At 43.1% G+C, this 18418-nt stretch overlaps 2 protein-coding genes across 4 annotated transcripts; both read right to left on the bottom strand.

The window, feature by feature from the left end:
- Positions 1–1926: 1926 nt before the first annotated feature.
- On the bottom strand, positions 1927–9648 carry IL22RA1 (interleukin 22 receptor subunit alpha 1). The gene is made up of 8 exons (XM_074926197.1): positions 9606–9648; positions 7273–7405; positions 6370–6551; positions 4533–4717; positions 3941–4076; positions 3866–3868; positions 3571–3692; positions 1927–2955 (listed from the first exon to the last, which is right to left on the bottom strand). The coding sequence occupies exons 1-8, from the start codon at positions 9646–9648 to the stop codon at positions 1927–1929; spliced, it is 1833 nt and encodes a 610-aa protein (XP_074782298.1).
- A 3439-nt stretch (positions 9649–13087) lies between these two features.
- Positions 13088–18147, bottom strand: IFNLR1 (interferon lambda receptor 1). 3 transcript variants are annotated; one of them, XM_074926349.1, is made up of 7 exons: positions 18028–18147; positions 17246–17360; positions 16804–16985; positions 16256–16398; positions 15564–15720; positions 14931–15058; positions 13088–14756 (listed from the first exon to the last, which is right to left on the bottom strand). In XM_074926349.1, the coding sequence occupies exons 1-7, from the start codon at positions 18083–18085 to the stop codon at positions 13818–13820; spliced, it is 1722 nt and encodes a 573-aa protein (XP_074782450.1). In that variant the 5' UTR covers positions 18086–18147; the 3' UTR covers positions 13088–13817. The 3 variants fall into 3 exon arrangements, with proteins under 3 accessions (XP_074782450.1, XP_074782451.1, XP_074782449.1); XM_074926350.1 differs by having other exon boundaries at positions 14931–15055; positions 17237–17360; XM_074926348.1 differs by having other exon boundaries at positions 17237–17360.
- Between the last annotated feature and the right edge of the window lie 271 nt (positions 18148–18418).

An 18418-nucleotide genomic window follows, 5' to 3' on the forward strand; every position in this document is an offset into this window, starting at 1 on the left:
GTTGACACAAGATATGCAGCCCACAGGCAACTCTGAATAAGGTAACTGGCATCACTAGCTTGAAATGCAGCATCTCCAGGGGGGAAGGTAGTGGGGCAGAATGTTACACCTGGGGTCTGACACTCCTTGGAAACAACACAGCTGGGCTGCTGCAACTCCTGTGACTGCAGCGATTCTCTGTGTGTTGGTTTTGAAGGTATAGTTTGGACACAGAGTACACGAAACAGCCCAAACGACATTCCACAAACCCTTTGATACGGACTGGTATGAAGTAAAGCTAGGACCAGTGGAAATGGCCTCCCGGGGTGCTGCCCAGACCATGCACACATTCACACCTTTCACACCCTGTGCTGTGACACCTCTTCACCACATCTGGCATTTTGGCTTCATATGACATGGCCACAGCACTTTGTTTGTTATTGTTGCTGGCGTTAGGAGCTGAACCTTTGCCTGTAAAGTTTCTAACACTATTCCTTTAATCCTGGGTTGAATCATCAAACCCCTTTACTTCAATAAGGCTACAGTTTATTTGCAAAATCACACTAAAGCAAGTGGAATTTAACCTTTAGCCTCAGTTTCCCTGGACTGAGAAAACACCTAAATTCATTCATGGTGAGAACTGCTGTTTTGCTTCTGTTCAGCCTTTCTCTGGCAGTGCTCAAGTGAGTACTTCCCCACAACATTCAAAGTCTTGCTTATTCCAATAGTTTCAGTTCTCCTCTAAAACTGATATCATCAGACACGCTTTTTCACCACACCAGTGGAAATCAACACACTGAACTACACTTTCCTCTTAATGGAAGATAATTGCCTCCTCTGTCCCTCGAATAAATACCATTTAGCTTGCTTTTGGTAAAGGTGCAGTGCTGAAGGAATCTGGCTCTCAGTTTATGCTGGTCTTGGTTCATTCCAGCCCTGGAGGTTCATGTGCTGGTAACAGGAGCAGAGGAGGGCTCGTAGACTATTGTGCAAATGGAGCATGTTCCTCACTGATAATGTCAGCAAAGAGTGGGAGGAAGCAGCTCAAGACCTCCCTAGTCTCCGTCGTAAAGTTTACTGAGTTCGTGAATTGAGATTAGCGTAAACTGAGATTAGGGTTGAACTGAGATTAGTGTAAATCCCCACGTACGTGGAATGTGATCCTAGCTGGATTTCAAGGGAAGGAGAGAATGTGCGACTGTTTCAGAGAAAGAAATGAGCAGCAGCTGAGAAGTATGTCAGAACTGGGCCAAGACGACATTAATCTGTTGCAGAGATGAAAAGGGATTTATCTTTCTACAAGCATTAAGGAGCACAGCAGGACAGGGGACATGTAGTTTCACAGAATTGCTGCATCAGGAGCTATTACACAGTTTCAATGACTGTTTTAAAGGCAAAGTCCGTTTCATGGAAGTAGCCTACTTTTGCACGAACCATAGATACAAGGGTCAAACTCCAATATATACTTAATTCTTTTACTGTTGCACAATACATTTAATTTTTTTTAGGTTTGCATGCATCTGCACCTGAATTTCTTCAAAGGGTGGACATATTGTGGACCTGGATCTTTGGTGTTGGTAAAGAGCAAATACAGTTTCTGTAGTGAATTTTTCTCAATTTTCAGTAAACTGAAATCTGGAATTTGAACTTTAATCTTAACTCACCTTTTAAAGTAGTCCAATTCATAATAAATATGAAGGATATGCAAGAAATAAAGGCCTGTTATTTAAATGCAAAGATAGAGTACTGCACTGTACCAAGAATTAATTATATCAGCAAAGATCCCTATCTCCACGATGCAACAATCGAGTGGGAACGCTCTGACAACTCTGTGCCGTGTTAGTACATCCAAGGTCAGCTGTGTTTATTTACATTGCACTGTTTGCAGGGTAGGCTACTATTTCATGCAAGCAAACATAATTTGGATTTCGATATCATTAAGTCTTCCTAATAACATTCTGTGTCTTCATCCTGATGCCACAGTACTTTTAAGTCCAAATCTTTGAACAGCATAGTGAGAGGAGTGCCACTGTCCGGGTCTGAGATTGTGTCTTGGGACACACCATTATTCAGTTTTGTGCAGCCTAGCTCCTTTGCTGCTGTTAACATTTCTGTTTCTTGAGTCTCTGGGAGCTGCAGTTTATTCACAGAATGTGCGAATGAATCTGGCACCATCCACCCCTCTGGGATGTTCTCTCCAGGGAAGTTGTTACCAGTACTGACTGAGAAAAGGAGGGTTGCTGGCAGAGGTGACAGCGATTCATCCTCTGCAACAGAGTCTGTGTCAACTTTCACTGAAGACAATAACAGTGGCAGTTCTGCTGTCTGTCGCCTATAGCATCCTTCTTGTTCCAGCAAAGACAGTGACAGCTGGGACACATGTACTTTACTTTCCACCCCATCAGTCTGCAGCAGCAGATGCTGTGTTTGCCCAGGGCTCCCCTGTAAGAGACCCGACTCTCTCGTGTCACTGCTGTCCCACAGTGCCAAGTTCGGCCTCTGTTCTTTGTAATTCCAACGGCTGCAGCTCTTGCCCAGCATCTGGGTTAGGAGCTTTCCACCAACAAAACTATCTGGAGAAACTTCCTTTAGCATTTGGTTTGGCTGCAAATTCTTCTTGTCAACATGGTCTGTGCCTTCGACACACATGCCATAGGTTAGGGGTAGAACATTGCTGGCCGGGGCAGTAGGAACACTTTGCTCAGCTGCCTGAGGAGCATAACCAGCAGGAGCTGTGCTGGCCAAGCAGGGCGGCTGAGTGGGCAGCCGGAATGTTGGGACATCCATCTGTTGCTGATAGGCAGCTTCTGGTGGACAGAAAGACCATGGTTGTTCCAGTGCTCTGTCCAAATATTGGCTGATCTGTGGTAACTGCACTTCAGGGATGAGAAGTGAAGGCTTGGATAAATTAATGGGCTTTATAATATGCTCCACTGTCAGTGTAAGAGGCTGGAATGATGAAATCCCTCTGAAGTCCTGTTGAAGTAGATAGAAAAACGTTAAGTTATTAATAAGAAGCTGTGACTTTGAAGGTTTGCTTTAGATTCTTTAAAATTTTCTTTGGAAATACATTAGTAAAATCCAGTAACAACCAGAGGGATATCCTCTGTTGACAAAAGAACTCTGTTGTTTTTTTCTGGGGAATGACCCTTCAGAGGAACAGACATCTCTCATCATGCATCAGGGCGATTGTGCAATCCTAAAATCTGCAGAAGAAAAAATCCTGCTTTGATTTTTGCAAAATTTAGCCTAAATCCTAGAGCATGGAAATAGATTGCCCTTAAGCTCATTTAGCATGCAGAACTCATGCTTGGTACAGGAGGTGAAGGACAGGTAAGAAGGCCCAGGGTTTCAAGAGGAACTAGTGATTTAGGATCCTCGGGTTTTAGCTGCCTCACCCGATATCTCCTTTAACGGGCCAGTTTGGGGGAAGATCTGAGCACCCATCTTTAAACTACCAGTAGCCTGCAGTGATTGCCTAAACAACGCCCGTGTCTGCTCATTCATCCTCCTCAATTAGTGATGTTATTTAAGTGCACGCACACAGTCCCCCATTTTAAAAATTTGCTGCAGTGGCTTAAGAAGACTTACCAAAGACATAGGCTGGGCACTGTGTTGCTTGACGTATTTGTAGATGACATAACTAATTGCAGCAAACACCAGTCCGGCACAGAATGCGAGTGCCACGAAACAGTAGAGGAGCCACGTGTTGTCTGGTTAGTGGGGAAGAGAACAAGTGAAAAATGTCGTTTCAGAGAGTTGGATTAGAAAAACTGCCTGAGATAAGCTAAATTAAGTGTTTGGTCTAGTCTCACAGGACTAGAGTTTTAAATTAGGAAAGTCAGTGTTGCTTCAATATCTTTAGCACGTCTATGTTACGATATACCAGCTGAAAATTGGTTTCTTTTGTGTATCCAATACCCCACCTGGACTTTTAAATTAGCAGAGTTAACAGCCTCACCTGCTAGTGTTTTCACCCAAAATACTTGAGATTTGCTGCTTCTCTGGAGGAGATATATATATATTGTTCCATTATATTCGGTGTCTGGGTCCAAGTTGGAAACTTCAAATTCTTTGTTGTGCTCATTCTTTGTCCACTATTTAAAATAAAGGCAAAGTCTGTATTTTAGAAAGATTAAATGCACACATTTTCTTCAAACGAGATTGCAAAATTCAGCAGAAAAATTTATTTACTAATAAGGTGTTACAGGACTAAAATAATTCTGTATATATGCAATTTAAATATATAATTTGCTTTCTGTTACTGTATTTAATTTTTGAATTTCAGTTCCTTAAGACTTGCACTAATTAAGTCTTTTTTTAGTCACCAACAGTTTTACTTTTTGCTATTTATACAGTACCCTTGGAAACCCATTTCTTTTCCAGAATTTTAGAGGAACGCTTAAAGTTCCTCTTGTCTACTGAGAGGCAAAGACTGAGACTATCCCTTGTAAATCAGGAATTTCATCCATCATGTATAGCCTCTGAAGTCCTTCTCCATCTTATGCAAAATGTGACTGACAGAAGTCAGTGGCCAGAGGTTGTGATTTTACCTTTTGGTGTGTCCTTTGGTTGAATATTGTTAAGTGATAATCAACAGCACCAAATTTGCTATAAATGTCCTCTATGGTTAGCTGGTGGTCATCCTCACCTCTCAGTGGAGTATAGGGGGGGTGTATAAGAAACTTTATGGACCGTACATAAGGAATATACTCCACTTCTGGTGCTCCAATAATAGCTAGAAAAGGTAGAACAGGCAGTGTCAGCTGTTAAGATTAAAGCATTACATCATCTTATACACACACTCCAGACTCACTGTAAATTATTACTTCTGTTTATATACAAAAAGGAATATGAGCTGTATTTCACTGAGATTTAGGAAAAGTCAGGCAGCTGGAGATACTGTCTTCCCTCAGGGCTCTGCTATTTATCCAACACATATATCAATATATGTTTCTTTCCCGGGTTAAGTAAAGGTGGCCCGTCCACCTTTTGTCAAAATCGGTTGAAATTGACTCATTAAAGGTTTTTAGGCCAGTTTAGAATTTCGGATTTCAATTGGCTAACACGTCTTGTAACGTCGCGGGATTCCCATCCTACTATCCGACTTGAGACATGAGAGTGTATTACAATCAGTATTAAAATTACACAGGGTGCTTAACAACATAAGTGATTTTTAACAAAACTAAATGTGTGATTGTGAACTACAAATGATAAGTTATTAACAAAAGTTAATTTGTGATTGAGCGAGATTTACTCGCAAAAATATGTAGCATGTCGACTGAGGAGAATAGAGCCATATTAGATAATCTCCTCGCAATTCTTTTCTGTCTGGATTTAGAGATGCCCAGGTCTGCAAGCAGTGAGTAGCCTTCAGCAGTGTTTGTCCTTAGAAATTCTTGCCCCAAGCTTTTCCTTAGGACCACGCTTCCATGCTGCTTCCCTGTCCTGCACAGGGACATCCTCCTTCATGCGGGTGGGATGAGTGTGAAATCCCACCACAGGGCTCTCAGTTAGCTGCTACCTAAATTGTTATTCCCACCCTACATCAGATTTTGTCTTTGGAGTAGTACAGCTCTTTTGTATCTACACTTATCTTCAGTGAAAGGCACATGCTACACCCAACATTTAATCAGAGGTTTAACCCAATCTGCAACAGCATATTTAAAAGCAGCATTCAATATTCCTCCAAGGCCATGTGGCTTGAAAGCATCAAACTGAAAAGAATGGCTCTAGTGGATAAGATCATCACTGTGGGTGCTAATGCTGCATTGAAAAGTGAAGGTTTAAGGATCAAAGTAACCTATGGCTCTTTCACACTTTATTTTGTGCAAAGACCTGAAGGCTCTTCATAATCATTGGCTGCTAAATGCCACCTCAAATGATTCTTGACAAATATTCAGTGGGAAATATTTTAGTGACAGAGCCAATAGGGCTCCCACAGGCTATGTTGTGTGTCTGTGATGGAGCTCACTTAGGGGTTGGGAACGTTACGTATCCATTGGTCTGGCTGCTTATCCTGATTTTCAGGAGTTCACATTTCACAGCTTCTCTGACTGTACTACTGGCTGTCCTCAGGCTGCCCATCATGTCTCTTACTAGTTTCCTTCTGCCTCTGGTCAGCCTTAATAGTAGTTCCTCCTTTAAGGACATCTGGCTTTTCCTTTTCTCCTCTAATCCCACTTTGGTGTCAGACCTCAGGGAAGGCTCTGCCTATTTGCTCATTTTCCTCCTTGCCCAATAACAAGCCTTCTTCAGGCCTTCACTCCCTTCATATCAAGCACAGTCTTGCCGTACTGAAATTAGAGAAAATGCTGTCGTAAACATCAGCGAGACTTGAAATGGATCCCTAGCAACCAAGATTTAATAGATTTCAGCAGCGGTACATACTCTCTTTTCTGGGTTCAAATCTTTCTGAGCGCACCCAGTTGGAGGAGCAGTAGTTCTGGCCAGTGGCCCTCACCCTGGCGTAGTAATGCTCCATGAAGTTTTCTGTTTCACGAGTGAGATTGCAGAAAAGTTGTGTGATACTCTGGCACTCACGCTTGTTAAGCCAGGATTTTTCTCCATACCTTAGGAAAAAAAAGCACTTTTAGTCTGTTTGGTAGAACAGATGCAATAAAACCCTTCTCCAGAACGATCCAAACAGGCTGTTTTGCCAACTCTCAGTAGTTTTTAAATTAATTATTGCAATTAGGAAGTAGCAGGGAATGGAATGGCAGAGAAACTTCCTCTGGACTACAGCCATTAATCTGTTCCCGTTGATGGCTTGTGCGTGGGTATCACTCTGAGGAAATTTCAGGGCACACACAGGAGTGTCCTGTGAGTTGGTGATTGCAGGGTTCTCTGCCCAGCCGTGGCACCACATGATGGCATGCAAGTTTGCTGCAGTTTGCAGACTTACCCAAAAGCAACAAAGCTATTGTGTAGCACTGGCCTGATTTCTTTTAGCTCTAGTGACTGAACCAGAGGAAGACAATTGCTTTTACCTGTATTTACAGGTGAAGAAATTACAGAATAGAGAGATGTTGCTGAAAACAGAGTAGCAAAGTAAAAGTAGCTCAGTGTAAAGCTGGCAACCCAAGATGTAAAAGTATTTACTTAACTGAGCACAATCTACCAGTTTAAATAATGCTGTCCTTTACCGAGTTCTCGTCTAAGCAAAACCATTTCCGTAACAGTAGAACAAGCAGCAGAAACAGCAGAATCTACTTTTGTTTCTTGGCTCTTCTCTCTCTGAGGACACTGGCCCTAAGAACAACAGAACTCCACAAAGAAGCAAACTTTACATACTGTTTATATTGGACATCAAATACAGTGCCAGGGGGAATATCTGCTTCAGTTTCCCATGTCAGGATATTCTCAAAGTTTGTAGAAGAAAATGTTGCACGTTTCAGACATGATGACTTCTGTGTAGTCACAATGCCTAGGGGAGCAAAAAAAATAGTATTAAAATGCATATTCTGGCATCTCAGCCCTCAGATAAATAAGGGTCCAATGCTGCTCAGCCTTTTAGGGAACAGAAATACCAGGCATGCCACTTCCAGTTTGCTAGAGATGGGGTGCAAAGCAGAAGCTTGAACAGAACAGGAATTCAAACTATGCAGACATCGCCATACACACCTTGCAGACTGTTGACTCATCACAAAGAAAAGTCAGGAGTTCTTACAGACAGGCCTCAAAAACTCAGGAGTCAGAAGAGAATCCTTGAGTTCCTTATAGGTTACTTTTAAAGCTGTTAAATGACTGGAAAACTATGAACAATAACCTGTTTTCAAGGCTAGGTTCATGTCTATGAACATCTCTTCTTTCTGCCCATACTCAGGGAAGTAGTATGCTGAGATCAGTTTCACAGCGTTGAAGATGTGACTGCCGTTAACCTCTCGTGCTCCACGTTTTATTGGATGGAGACTGCCTGTACAGAACAACACGCGAAGACCTGATGCCTGGACTCTGATCTGGGTGTGCCAGGGTGAAGGCAAACAACTCAGCTCCCTGCTTTCTGAGTCATGTGCCTCTTCCCCACGGAGGATGGGTTTGGGCTTTGGTAAGCAGAGATATCACTTGCCCCTTACATACATGCCCCTGGTCTGAGCTGCCTCTGTAGAGCAGAATACCACCACGATCCACCTGCAGCAAACTGGCTCTGAGCAGGCACCGTGGAAGAGTGTCCTAGTGTCTCCTGTCATGAGAACACACAGAGTAAAATTTTCTCGAGGCTGATTCACAAGACCTTCTAACTTGTACAGTAACCTTCAGAATTCATAAGCTCCGTAAATTTGAATTATAGACACATCCTCAAAGATAGACAATTTATGCATTACTCAACTCTTGTTTTGCAGTATTGATAAACACCTTGAGCACGCGTGGGCTTCAGCCTGCACTTGCTGAAAATGAACAGTCCCATTATGGTGCTGGTAAATGGACACCCAAAATCAGTCCCCCCATGAAAAAATGGCGTGATAAGCGAGTAAAAGTAGCACCATTTTACAGATGGAAAAACTGAGGACCAGAATGGGGGTGACTTGGACAAGATCACATTGAGCAGCTGTGGTAGATCAGGGACTAAACCACAGCAGTTCCTGGGGCCTCACTCCAAGCTTTCCCTCCACCTGACTCCATGGAAGAGAGCTGAGTGTCAGCAGTTTAAACTACCCTGCTGAACAGGAGGGGAATTAGGCAGAAAGACACAGATCACTTTCAGTCTTGTGGACGGCATTTGGGCAGGGAAGGACCACAGAAATGGATTGCAGTTTAGTCAAAATTTTGTCCTGACCTCATCTGCAGTTCAACAATTGCCTCTGCTCATGCAAGGCTCAGCACAATTTTCCTGGCGAGACAGAAGTGCAGCAGTTGGTATAAAGTGAGTGGGTTTCCCTGTCTGAGCACCAGGAAAAATGAGTCACCAATACCCTGATCGTATCTGAATTAGGAAATCTCCATCTTCCCACATTTATCCATACTAAAACACAGTTATGCAAAGCAGCGTAACACAAGCACAGTCAAGTGTGGGCAGGGAAAATCCAGGATAGTTCACAGTGTGAAAGTCCCTCTGTTTTAGAAGTCTCTGAAGGTGCCTTCCCTCCAGTATGAGATCACAGACACACGAGTGGATGAACGGTAAGTTTGCTTGCTGAGAAGCTGGCATTTGAAAACATAGCAAGTTTGTCCTTAATTCACCCAGGAGTGAGTTTGCCACATCTGGAGTAGGATTAAATGAATTTTAGGGATAGGTTATTTGTTTGTACCTCTTTTACAATCAGGGCTTTTCTTGTACACACTTGTGACTCTGCTTAAGACACAGGGGCACTGATCCAAAGCCTCCTGAAGTCAGTGAATATCCTTTACTCCTGTAGGATTTGGGTTCAAACACATCAGTGGCAAACACTTTGAAGTGAGATAATCTTTTCTTCTCCTTACTAATCCTTAAATCACTGAGCACACCAACCGTACTTTGCAAATATTAAAAGGAGAGAGCAACACAGAAGAGAGCTTTTGAACAACCTCAGACAACAGCTCATTCTCTAGCTCCTATCTCAGTAAACAGGACAGAACTACCTCCCATACTACAGGATCGAACAGAAACAACCGCTATCAGTGACCGAAAAAGAGAAGTCAGGACTTACCGACCACTGAAAATACAGCCAAGACGATCAGAAATTGCTTCATGAATAACTATGCAAGCAGGGCTGGGAGAGCAGGCAGCTGATCCTGCGTGGAGGTGAATCACCTTTTACAAGAGCTAAATTGTTGTTTGTGAGGCCGGGTTGGATTTGTCTCTCAGTAACAGGCTGCAGAACTACTGTCCCGCCTGCATTTGGATCCAGGATCACCAGCTGAAGATCGGTGCGCATGTGTAAGAGTGACAACAGGAGCACCTCTCCCCTTCTGAGTATACACACCTAACTGTACAAAGGTGCACAAGGCAGTGGCTTAGAAAATCCTCAGCTTTTGAAAGAGAGCCAAATACCATTTTGCTGATAAAGAGCTTCCTGCCTGAAAGTTCTCCCTGAGGTTTCTCAGTTTTTGGGCTTGCTTTTCTGGTCAGGTAACTTTGCCTTCTTAAAACTCCAGAAATTAAAACTTAGTGTCGTGTACCTAGTTGGTTTTATAAGTGCTGCAAGCAGGACACCTACTTCCTTAAGAAATACCTTTGGATATTAAAGTCAGCCAGATCACTAGTTTTTAAGCTGTTCTATTGTTCATATTGGCCTTGGATGGGAACACGAGCTCCTCAAGTCTGCCATGACTCTGCACTACCAGGTGGCACCTGCTTTTCTCAGAAGCCGCCGTAGACCCACAGTTTGGTTTTGCGGCTCCTTGCAGTATTAGGCTCAGTTCTGACTATCATGAATGCCATATGCTAAGAACTGGGAGTTTGTGTGAAATCTGACCAAGAGAGAGATATAGTTCCTTTTCGATAGCATTAGTTTTTTAGGGTGTTAAGTTACATTTTCAGGCTTTTCTCAGAAGAGGGAGAGACATTTCCTTCTCTGGTCAGAAGTGAAAGCTAACCTGTCTCCAGGAGATGCGGATTTAGAACCACCAGATGTGTATAACAACTGAAGAACTGGTACAGCTGCATAACACTTATTTTACCCGAGATGTCCTAAGCAGAGAAGCTTCATATATACAGCCTGTATTTGAAGCTTAGGAAACTCCCTCAGCCACTGCTTTTGAATTTTTATAGTATAGCTATTCCCTTGACACACACTGGATAACATCCCTGGCTTATTTTTGTGGTTTACTTTATCCCGTGGTCATAACTGTTCACAAAATGGGGAAGTCCTGTCCTCAGTCCTCAGTCCTGCCTAAGACTAACTGGACCATTGCTTAAAGCTGAGGTTTCACCAAAGCAAAACCAACTGGACTGTCTTTCTAAGCGCTGAGAACTGTTCAAATTGTGATTGCTTCAGCCCTAGAAAAGCTTTAACAGAAATATCTACCCTAAACCACACAGGACAACTGCATTAGACAAACACCTTGTGAGCAGTGCTCTTATATTGTCTAAAGTCTATGTAAAGCTCCTAAATGCTCGATTTTTTTTCTTCTTATTACAAGTGAGTCCCATAAGCAACATCACAACTGGAGACAATTTAATCAAAATACATTCCATGTGCGCTTCTGAAACTGAAAGCACACTGCTTTCACTGTTCTATCCTTGTGGCCAAATGTGACAGGAATTAGTACACTTTTCTGCTCACCTCTTTATCTCATGGATTTTCTGTTCCTGAAGTTGTTTCTATTCCTTGCCCTGCTTTAACGGGGCTGTATGCTTCAAACCATGCCACGGATGCATAGCTGGCAGTTTGGCTTTCTCATCTCACTCGGACAAATGCAGAAGCCTCACAGGTTTATTAAACAAGACACACCTATCCGCCAGTATGGCCTACATCTAATTAAGTATAACTCTATGTTAGGGTGTTTCCATTTTTTTTCCTCCCTCACGTCACTGCCTCATGCTTCTGCTGTGTGAGGACAGAGATGAGGGGAATTGTAGCACACCTGAGACTTTAGCTTTGAGAATATAACTTAAAACTTTATTTCTGCCCTTATTTCTAGAGAGATGTTACCTTTTGAATAGCTCTGAATTTTTAGGTACCTGAAGATCTCCAAAAGTCTAGTTCCATGTTTAAAATGAAACACTTGGCTTTCAGCTTCCAAACTGTAGAGCCTGAGCCTATGTCAGAAGGTAGTTCCTAAGGATGAAAACAGACTGAGAGGTTTGTAATACAGACTTTCCATGGAACTCTGCTTATAACTCGGCCCAGCTTTGGAAAGAGGGGAAAGATCTTGCGTGCCAGAGATTTATGAAGGTAGTAGATTAAGGCCAAACAGACCATCTCCTCTGAGCTACTGCAGGGCTCAGGCTGCAGAACCCCTCTGTGAGGCCAGTGACTCACAGTCCCACCCTGTGAACCCTCACGACTGCTGATCCAGGGATGTAGGAGATTTGATTCCAGCTCTTGCACTTAACCAGTAGATGAGAAATGTCCAGTTTTTTTGGCTGATTGGATCATACCTCTCCCAATGAGAGGGGAGGGCTGCTTTCTCATTGCACAGCTACAGCTGTTAACTAAGGTGTAAGATAGGGACTGATTGCTGTGGAAGAGGGAGCACTGTGACCCTTTCGGAGTGGAAGGCAGGTCTCAAGCCCCAGTGAAAGAAAACATGGAGGAGTGGGATGCTGGCTCCACCAGTAGAGCTCAACTGGCCTGCAGCCTTTCCTCCAGCTTCCATATGGACAAGACAAAAGAACTGATCCCAGGCCCTGTTTGCAGAGCTGTGACATGTCAAAATAATTCTGTAGAGGTTACACAACTTCAGAGCTTCCTGTAACTCAAAGCCCAGGGGTTTTTCCTTGATTGCACAAGAAAATGGGTGGTGATTATATTTGGATGATCTATATCTTTCTAAATGAACCAGAGGGATTACAGTGCAGAATGCACCTAAGGACACTTTGTGGAGGACAGGTAAGAAAAAAATCATCCAGTTGATGAATCTTTTCTCTCACCTCTCCTTTTAACTTTAATTCAGGACCTTATTTAGTCCATCTTGCATTTCTCTTCCTAAGCAGTTCCCAACCCCTCCTATCACCTCTTTCTAATCTCGTTCTCCTGATTCTCTGAAGATGTCAGCTTTAAGACCCTCACTGACAACCTTCCTGCATCTGAAACAACTCTCTAAATGCAGAGAATGGGTGTTGTGTGTCTCCCTCTTTCTTTTAACACTTTGCTCTTCTGCATGTCCTCTTACTGGTATAAAGTGGGAGAGTATGTTTCTGTGAGATGTGAAGAGCTCAAAATAAAAATACACTGAAAAGCTCAGTATTGCCCAGTCAAGAGAGGCCTTGTGTCTCCTCTGCCTTTTGCTGGTGGACTTCTGATTTGATTCTTTGCTCAGAGAAATGGTCACAGTCCTGGGCTTTCAGTGACCCAGAGTGACCCGGCTGGGAAGTCTCATAGGATTCCTCAGACCGAAGCATTAGGAAGCCCATGATGGGGTCCTGTTGTAAAATGGAATGGTTTTCAGGATGAGCTCTGTAGTTCTAGGAAACATAAAAACACACACACACACAGAGTTATATATCAAAATATTATTGCCTCTGCATAAAGCAGCTCTCAGACATTCTGCACAGCAGGAGAACTTTCAGCTTCAGTAAGTACAGTTGTATAAAAAAAGTAAACAAACATGCTGCACCTTCATCACTTTGACTTCACTTCACCCCGTGAAACACAGGTGATCTCTGTAGATTGAGCTGGAGATCTCTTCACCCCACAAAAAGCAAAAGTTGTTAAATGTCTCTCTAAGGTCCTTCTGGTCAAGCAGGGGTGCAGTTTTGCAGTTACAGAAAAGCAAACATAACGTTAGCAGTTCATCCCGGTTCAAAATCAACATGCAAGCATAACGACTGCGTTTTCAGAACCCAGCTGATGGTTTCACACAGGTCCCGGTTGTGTTTTTGCTGTCTCAGAGGTGGTTTTGCCTTTCATTACTCAGGTGTAAAAGCTACCCTGCTCCAAAGTCTCACGTGAACACAAGGCACTGCGTGTTTGCTGTGCAATACCTGTGTGAGGAGTCACTGCAAGCCTCACCCCTGGCCGGGTTCTAACAGCGTGCCTCATACCAGAGCCTTAACACCTTATCAGGCTGCACCTGTCCAGAGGGATGGTGAATGTACATTGGTTACTCAGCTGTAAAAATACGCCTTTCGTATCCCTAAAGCCATATGACTTGATAGGCCAGACATCAGTAGAAAAAAACTGTCTAGGTGAATATATACAAAAAGCACCACGTTCTTGCTTAGGTATCCTTGCCTTCAGACCTGCTAGGGTACTCTAGCTCCATCCCATGTAATGTGTGTGCTCATAGCCCTTGCATTTAAACTTCTGATCGTATTTTTCCTCTGTATTTGAAATTTCAAACGTGTCGCTCAGCACCATGGATGCGGGAGGTGTTCCTTCTGTGAAATTACTGCTGTCACAATCACTTGCAATCCCTTCGTCTTCTGCCACCTGTAATGTTTGAAAGGAAATGAGGAGCTCGGTGCTGGGATCCTCACTGAGCTGGGATCCCTCACCGATCTGGACATCTGGATCAACTACTGGTTTCTGGTCATACTTGGTGAAATGATGAGCCTTCCTATGCAGGTAGTGCTCATTGGCTGGAAGTTTGGCACAGATCCCCTCCATCAGTGGTTGAAGAGGGATCACTTCCAGGCTTTCATCCCTGTCTACATCATGCTGTCCCTGCTCCCTGGGGCCTGGCAATCTCACATCAGGGAGGGATATTCTTCCCAAAGAGGAACTTCGAGAAAGGGATGCCTTCTCATTTCTTTGGGATCCTGAGGTGTCCACCTCATTCTTTGTCATTGGAAAGAAAGAGAAACCCAAGGTCAAGCTTAGGTCAAGCACAGATTCACTATCCACAGAGAGACCTCCAGATCCAGAGTCCGAACTAGTTTCTTCCTGAGCTGTTCTGGATGGCTGACAGTTGAGATGTTTCTTTGGAAACTTCAGCATTTCAGTGTATGGGATGAAAGTACTGCTGTCCTCTTCTTCTTCTTCTTCTTCTTCTTCTTCTGATGATGATGATGATGATGATGATAATGATGAGGGGAAAGAAGCCATCCATGGTCCGTTGTTTCCTGCTAAGGCTTTGTTTGTCTTCCTTTGTGACACTGGCTTCTCTGTGCAGATAAGATAGTCCCTGAAAAATTCCTTTTCACTGAGCTCACAGTGAAAGGCTGGTCCAGCAGCTTTTAAATGAGAAAGATCCTGTAAGGGAAAAGAAACAAGACATGCAGATCAGTTGATGGTTTTTAAAGAAAAGTTTGGATATAGGAAAACTTACTTATAATGGGACTTATGAATGCAACACTCCTCCCCAGTTACCCTCTGAAAATCAGCAAGACTTTGAGCCAGGAAGGGAGCTCAGCATTTGGGCCATACCAGAGTATGAGGCATCTTCTTTCGCTTCGCATCTTGTTTCAGCAAACAGATGATGAAAGCACTTGTCAGAAGGATGGGGAGGACAAACACAGGGATCATGGCAGAAGGTGGGAGCTTCCATTCCACTGCTGAAAAAGACAAAAATAATCTTCCGCTGCTGGTGTATTTTATAGTAATAATGGGCTCTTATACTCAGCTCTTCTTTCAGAAATCTCAGCAAATGTTAGGCTTAAGATCCGTATTTTACAAATGCAGAGAAAGGATAAGAGGCTTGCCTAAGATCAGACTCTAAGTCAGAGTCACATCCACAAATGAATGTTCATACCAGCAGGTAAAAAAATGAGGCTTTATTCACATATTTTTCAGCATAAATTAGAATATTCCCAAAAATGTCATTGTAAGCATAACTCCAGTATAATATTTCAGGATTTTCAGAAAATATTTCAAGGTTGGATTTTTTAAATGAAAATGTTTCTACAGGAAGCAGGAACTTTTCACGAGAAAATCCACCCAGTCCCTATAACAGGAAGCCCATTTTTTTTTGTTGTTGAAAAGCTAATTTTGGTGGAAATCTTTGACTTGCCCTAATCCTGTTTGATGTCTCACTACATCCTTTTCCCATCAGGGCCATACCTTTGTGGTTTAATAGCACGCACATGGGTTGGGAGAATTTGCTGTACTTGAAGCCAATGTTTTGGAAGGAAGATCTGGCACTTAAGCAGTAGTTGCCTCTGAGTGCAGTGGTATTGATAGTCACTGATGTCTTCCTAAGGATGTGTTCGTATTTCTTCTGTTTAGAAACAAAAAGAACAGAGGGTTGGAAAGATGATGCTTTCATTATTTGGGTTTCATTATTTTCTCTACCTTTTTAGCCCATGATTTTCTTCATTATGTTGTGTGGCTCCAGTGGTTGGAAGGTGCATGGAGAGGCGCTTCATCCCTTGCTTGCTCTTTGTAGTAAGCTTCTCTCCTAGGGCTTATGGATACTAGGGTGGGATATCCAGCCGGTGCTGTGCTCTGTTCTGCCACAGCATGCTATTAGCAGTTCTTGAACTAATTCTTTAAAACCTCAGACATTGCCCCATTATACTGGCTATAGTGTCACCTCCCCATTACATCTTCCTGATAAAAACAGGGGACTACCAATAAAACAAGGATGCACACACACACATCTACTTTTTTTCTCTGACTTTAGTTTAACTCTGGCCATTTCATTTTCTCCAGGCTCTGGATCCAGTCCCTCCCTGCCCAGAAATGTGAAGCTATTTCAATTCAAGCTGGGCATCATTCCTCCGTTTCACCTAAGAAGTGCCACTTTTACTGACCTTGTCTTCAGATCCAGCTTCCCAAAGGTTCAAGTCATACATCCAAAGCAAACTCTCCACACAGGTGGCCAAAGGGAAGGAGGCATTCACACGGATTAAGTTCTCCTTGACATCCACGTTTAGCAGTGGGGGAGCCAGTTCCACTGTAATCGAGGGACCAGACATAAGAATAGTGCTTGCTTGTGTCTTAGCTTCACAGAAGTAATGCTTTTCTGCGACTGACCTACACTTCTGTTATCCTGCGATAGACGTGAAGGAAGGAAGAAGGCAAAGGAATACCTCTTTTTTATCTCACGTACCCCTGCTGATATGTGGAAAGCTTGAAGCCAGTTTGTTCACCGAGAGCATTGATGAACAAATTCTGACAGTTGCTACAAAACTCATTTTCAAATGATCATGGCTCCTTGTTGTTTGTGCTCCCTCAAATCTCTTGTCATTCATAAAGTTACTTGTTACTGTTTCTGTGGTCTGTGGTCTATGCGTTTGCTCATGCCAACACTGTTGTTGGGATGTCCTTTCATCCAGGCTGTAACCTAACAGACACTTACCATCCAAATGATATTCCTTGGATTGTGATTCTACCCACGGTGACTGGAATTGTCCAGAAACAGCTTTTACTTGAGCCCGGACTTTAACAAAAAAGTTTGGAAGCACGCAAGTCAGGTTGCAAGAGGTTCTGTGAATATTTTTGCAGTGAGGAACCTTTATCCAGTTGTCCATGTGTTCCTGGCTAAAAGAAGAAAGAAGCACACCATAATATTAAACATGCTGGTTTGTTATCATTTATAGAGCAAGAGAAGGAAGTGTTTTAGAGGATGGGTACCAAATCTTGCTCAGAATTTGGAGCACTTTCCAGACAGATGAAGATGGGTTGTGGTGAAAGGATGCAGCCAGGTCACTGATCATAATGACGTTGTTTAATACACACACAGAGATGTTTGCCTTGCACCATACTTTCAGACATCCTTTGTAAGCACTTACCTTTCATACCTCACAGTGTATGTCACATCTGGTGGAGAGCCTTCTCCTGGAGTCCATGTCAAAATCATGTCAAAATCCTTTGACAGTAGCGTAACATTTTGAGGAGGGGGAGGTTGAACGTGGCCTGATTGAAAGGGAAAATTACATGAATGATTTCAAATATCTTTGGAGATAAGAAATATCACCTGGTTTTGACCAAGGTGGTCTCAAAATTCAGGGCAGAGCAGCTCAGTTCATTTAAGACTGGCAATAGGCTATGGAAGTAGATGTGTCTGGTAGCTGTGTTTTCCTCATCTCTTACAAACCATTCCATCTCAACAGCTTTCAGAATTAGGACCTACATTTGTGTGAACCATCCTATTCAAGAATTTTGAGTGGCTTCCCCCATGGTCTCACTGGACTTCCCTATGACCTGGTTTACAACCCCACAAACTCCAACCTGACTCCTCTGCACTCCCACCTCCTAGGGCAGGACCAGGCAGACACAGCTGGCTCACGCCGCTCATGCAAAAGCAGATCCTACCACAAACGCAGCATGCAGGTTTGCCACTTGTACTTTCCTGACATCTGTTGTTTCTGGTAGATAAACGTAGACATTGCTAGCCTTCAGCAGGACACATTCTATAGACAGATTTTAAATTGCCAATTTCTTTACAATGGAGCATTTTACCTTATGTGAATCATTCCCACTTTAAACTGCTTAAAATTTCCTTGGACATGGCTTCCCTCCTACAAGCAAACCCTCACAGCACAGCGAAATGAAAAGTCACAGAAATACAGCTGTACTTTACCTCTAGTCTGCCGCAAGAAGCACAATGCCATCAGGACTCTGAGTCTCCAGGTAGACATGCCAAAGCAGAATTTTTGCACTTGTAAAATATTTCTTTCCTTGCTACCTTTTCATCATGTTGTTTTCCTGTATTAAGTTGTGTGAATTCCGAAAGAGCATGCGCTGGCACGCACAACCTCACTTCCCGGTACGGCCCAGATGTAGCGTTGAATGTTGAACGGGGCAGGGGAAGACGTGGGAGTGCTTTTGGTGAAAGAAAAAAAAAAAAAAATCATGTAAAGATTGCCGTGCTGCGCCCTCCAGTGTAACGTAACTGATGTCTGGCACAGGCTGTGTGCACGAGGAACGGGGTGAAACAGTGCGAGCTTTATCTTGTTGAGGGACCTCATTAA

This window comes from Athene noctua, chromosome 24 (genome assembly GCF_965140245.1).
Source record: "Athene noctua chromosome 24, bAthNoc1.hap1.1, whole genome shotgun sequence".
NCBI lineage: Eukaryota > Metazoa > Chordata > Aves > Strigiformes > Strigidae > Athene > Athene noctua.

Bases quoted from the DNA above. Each gene is read 5' to 3' on its own strand.
- IL22RA1 (XM_074926197.1), bottom strand. From the start codon at position 9,648: ATGAAGCAATTTCTGATCGTCTTGGCTGTATTTTCAGTGGTCG. The intron at 7,406-9,605 runs GTAAGTCCTGAC...TTGCTCCCCTAG, and splicing joins GGCTGTATTTTCAGTGGTCG to GCATTGTGACTACACAGAAG. The intron at 4,077-4,532 runs GTAAAATCACAA...TATTTTAAATAG, and splicing joins ACCAAAGGACACACCAAAAG to TGGACAAAGAATGAGCACAA.
- IFNLR1 (XM_074926348.1), bottom strand. From the start codon at position 18,085: ATGTCTACCTGGAGACTCAGAGTCCTGATGGCATTGTGCTTCTTGCGG. The intron at 16,986-17,236 runs GTAAGTGCTTAC...TTCTTCTTTTAG, and splicing joins TACACTGTGAGGTATGAAAG to CCAGGAACACATGGACAACT. The intron at 16,399-16,803 runs GTAAGTGTCTGT...CCTCGATTACAG, and splicing joins CAAGGAATATCATTTGGATG to TGGAACTGGCTCCCCCACTG.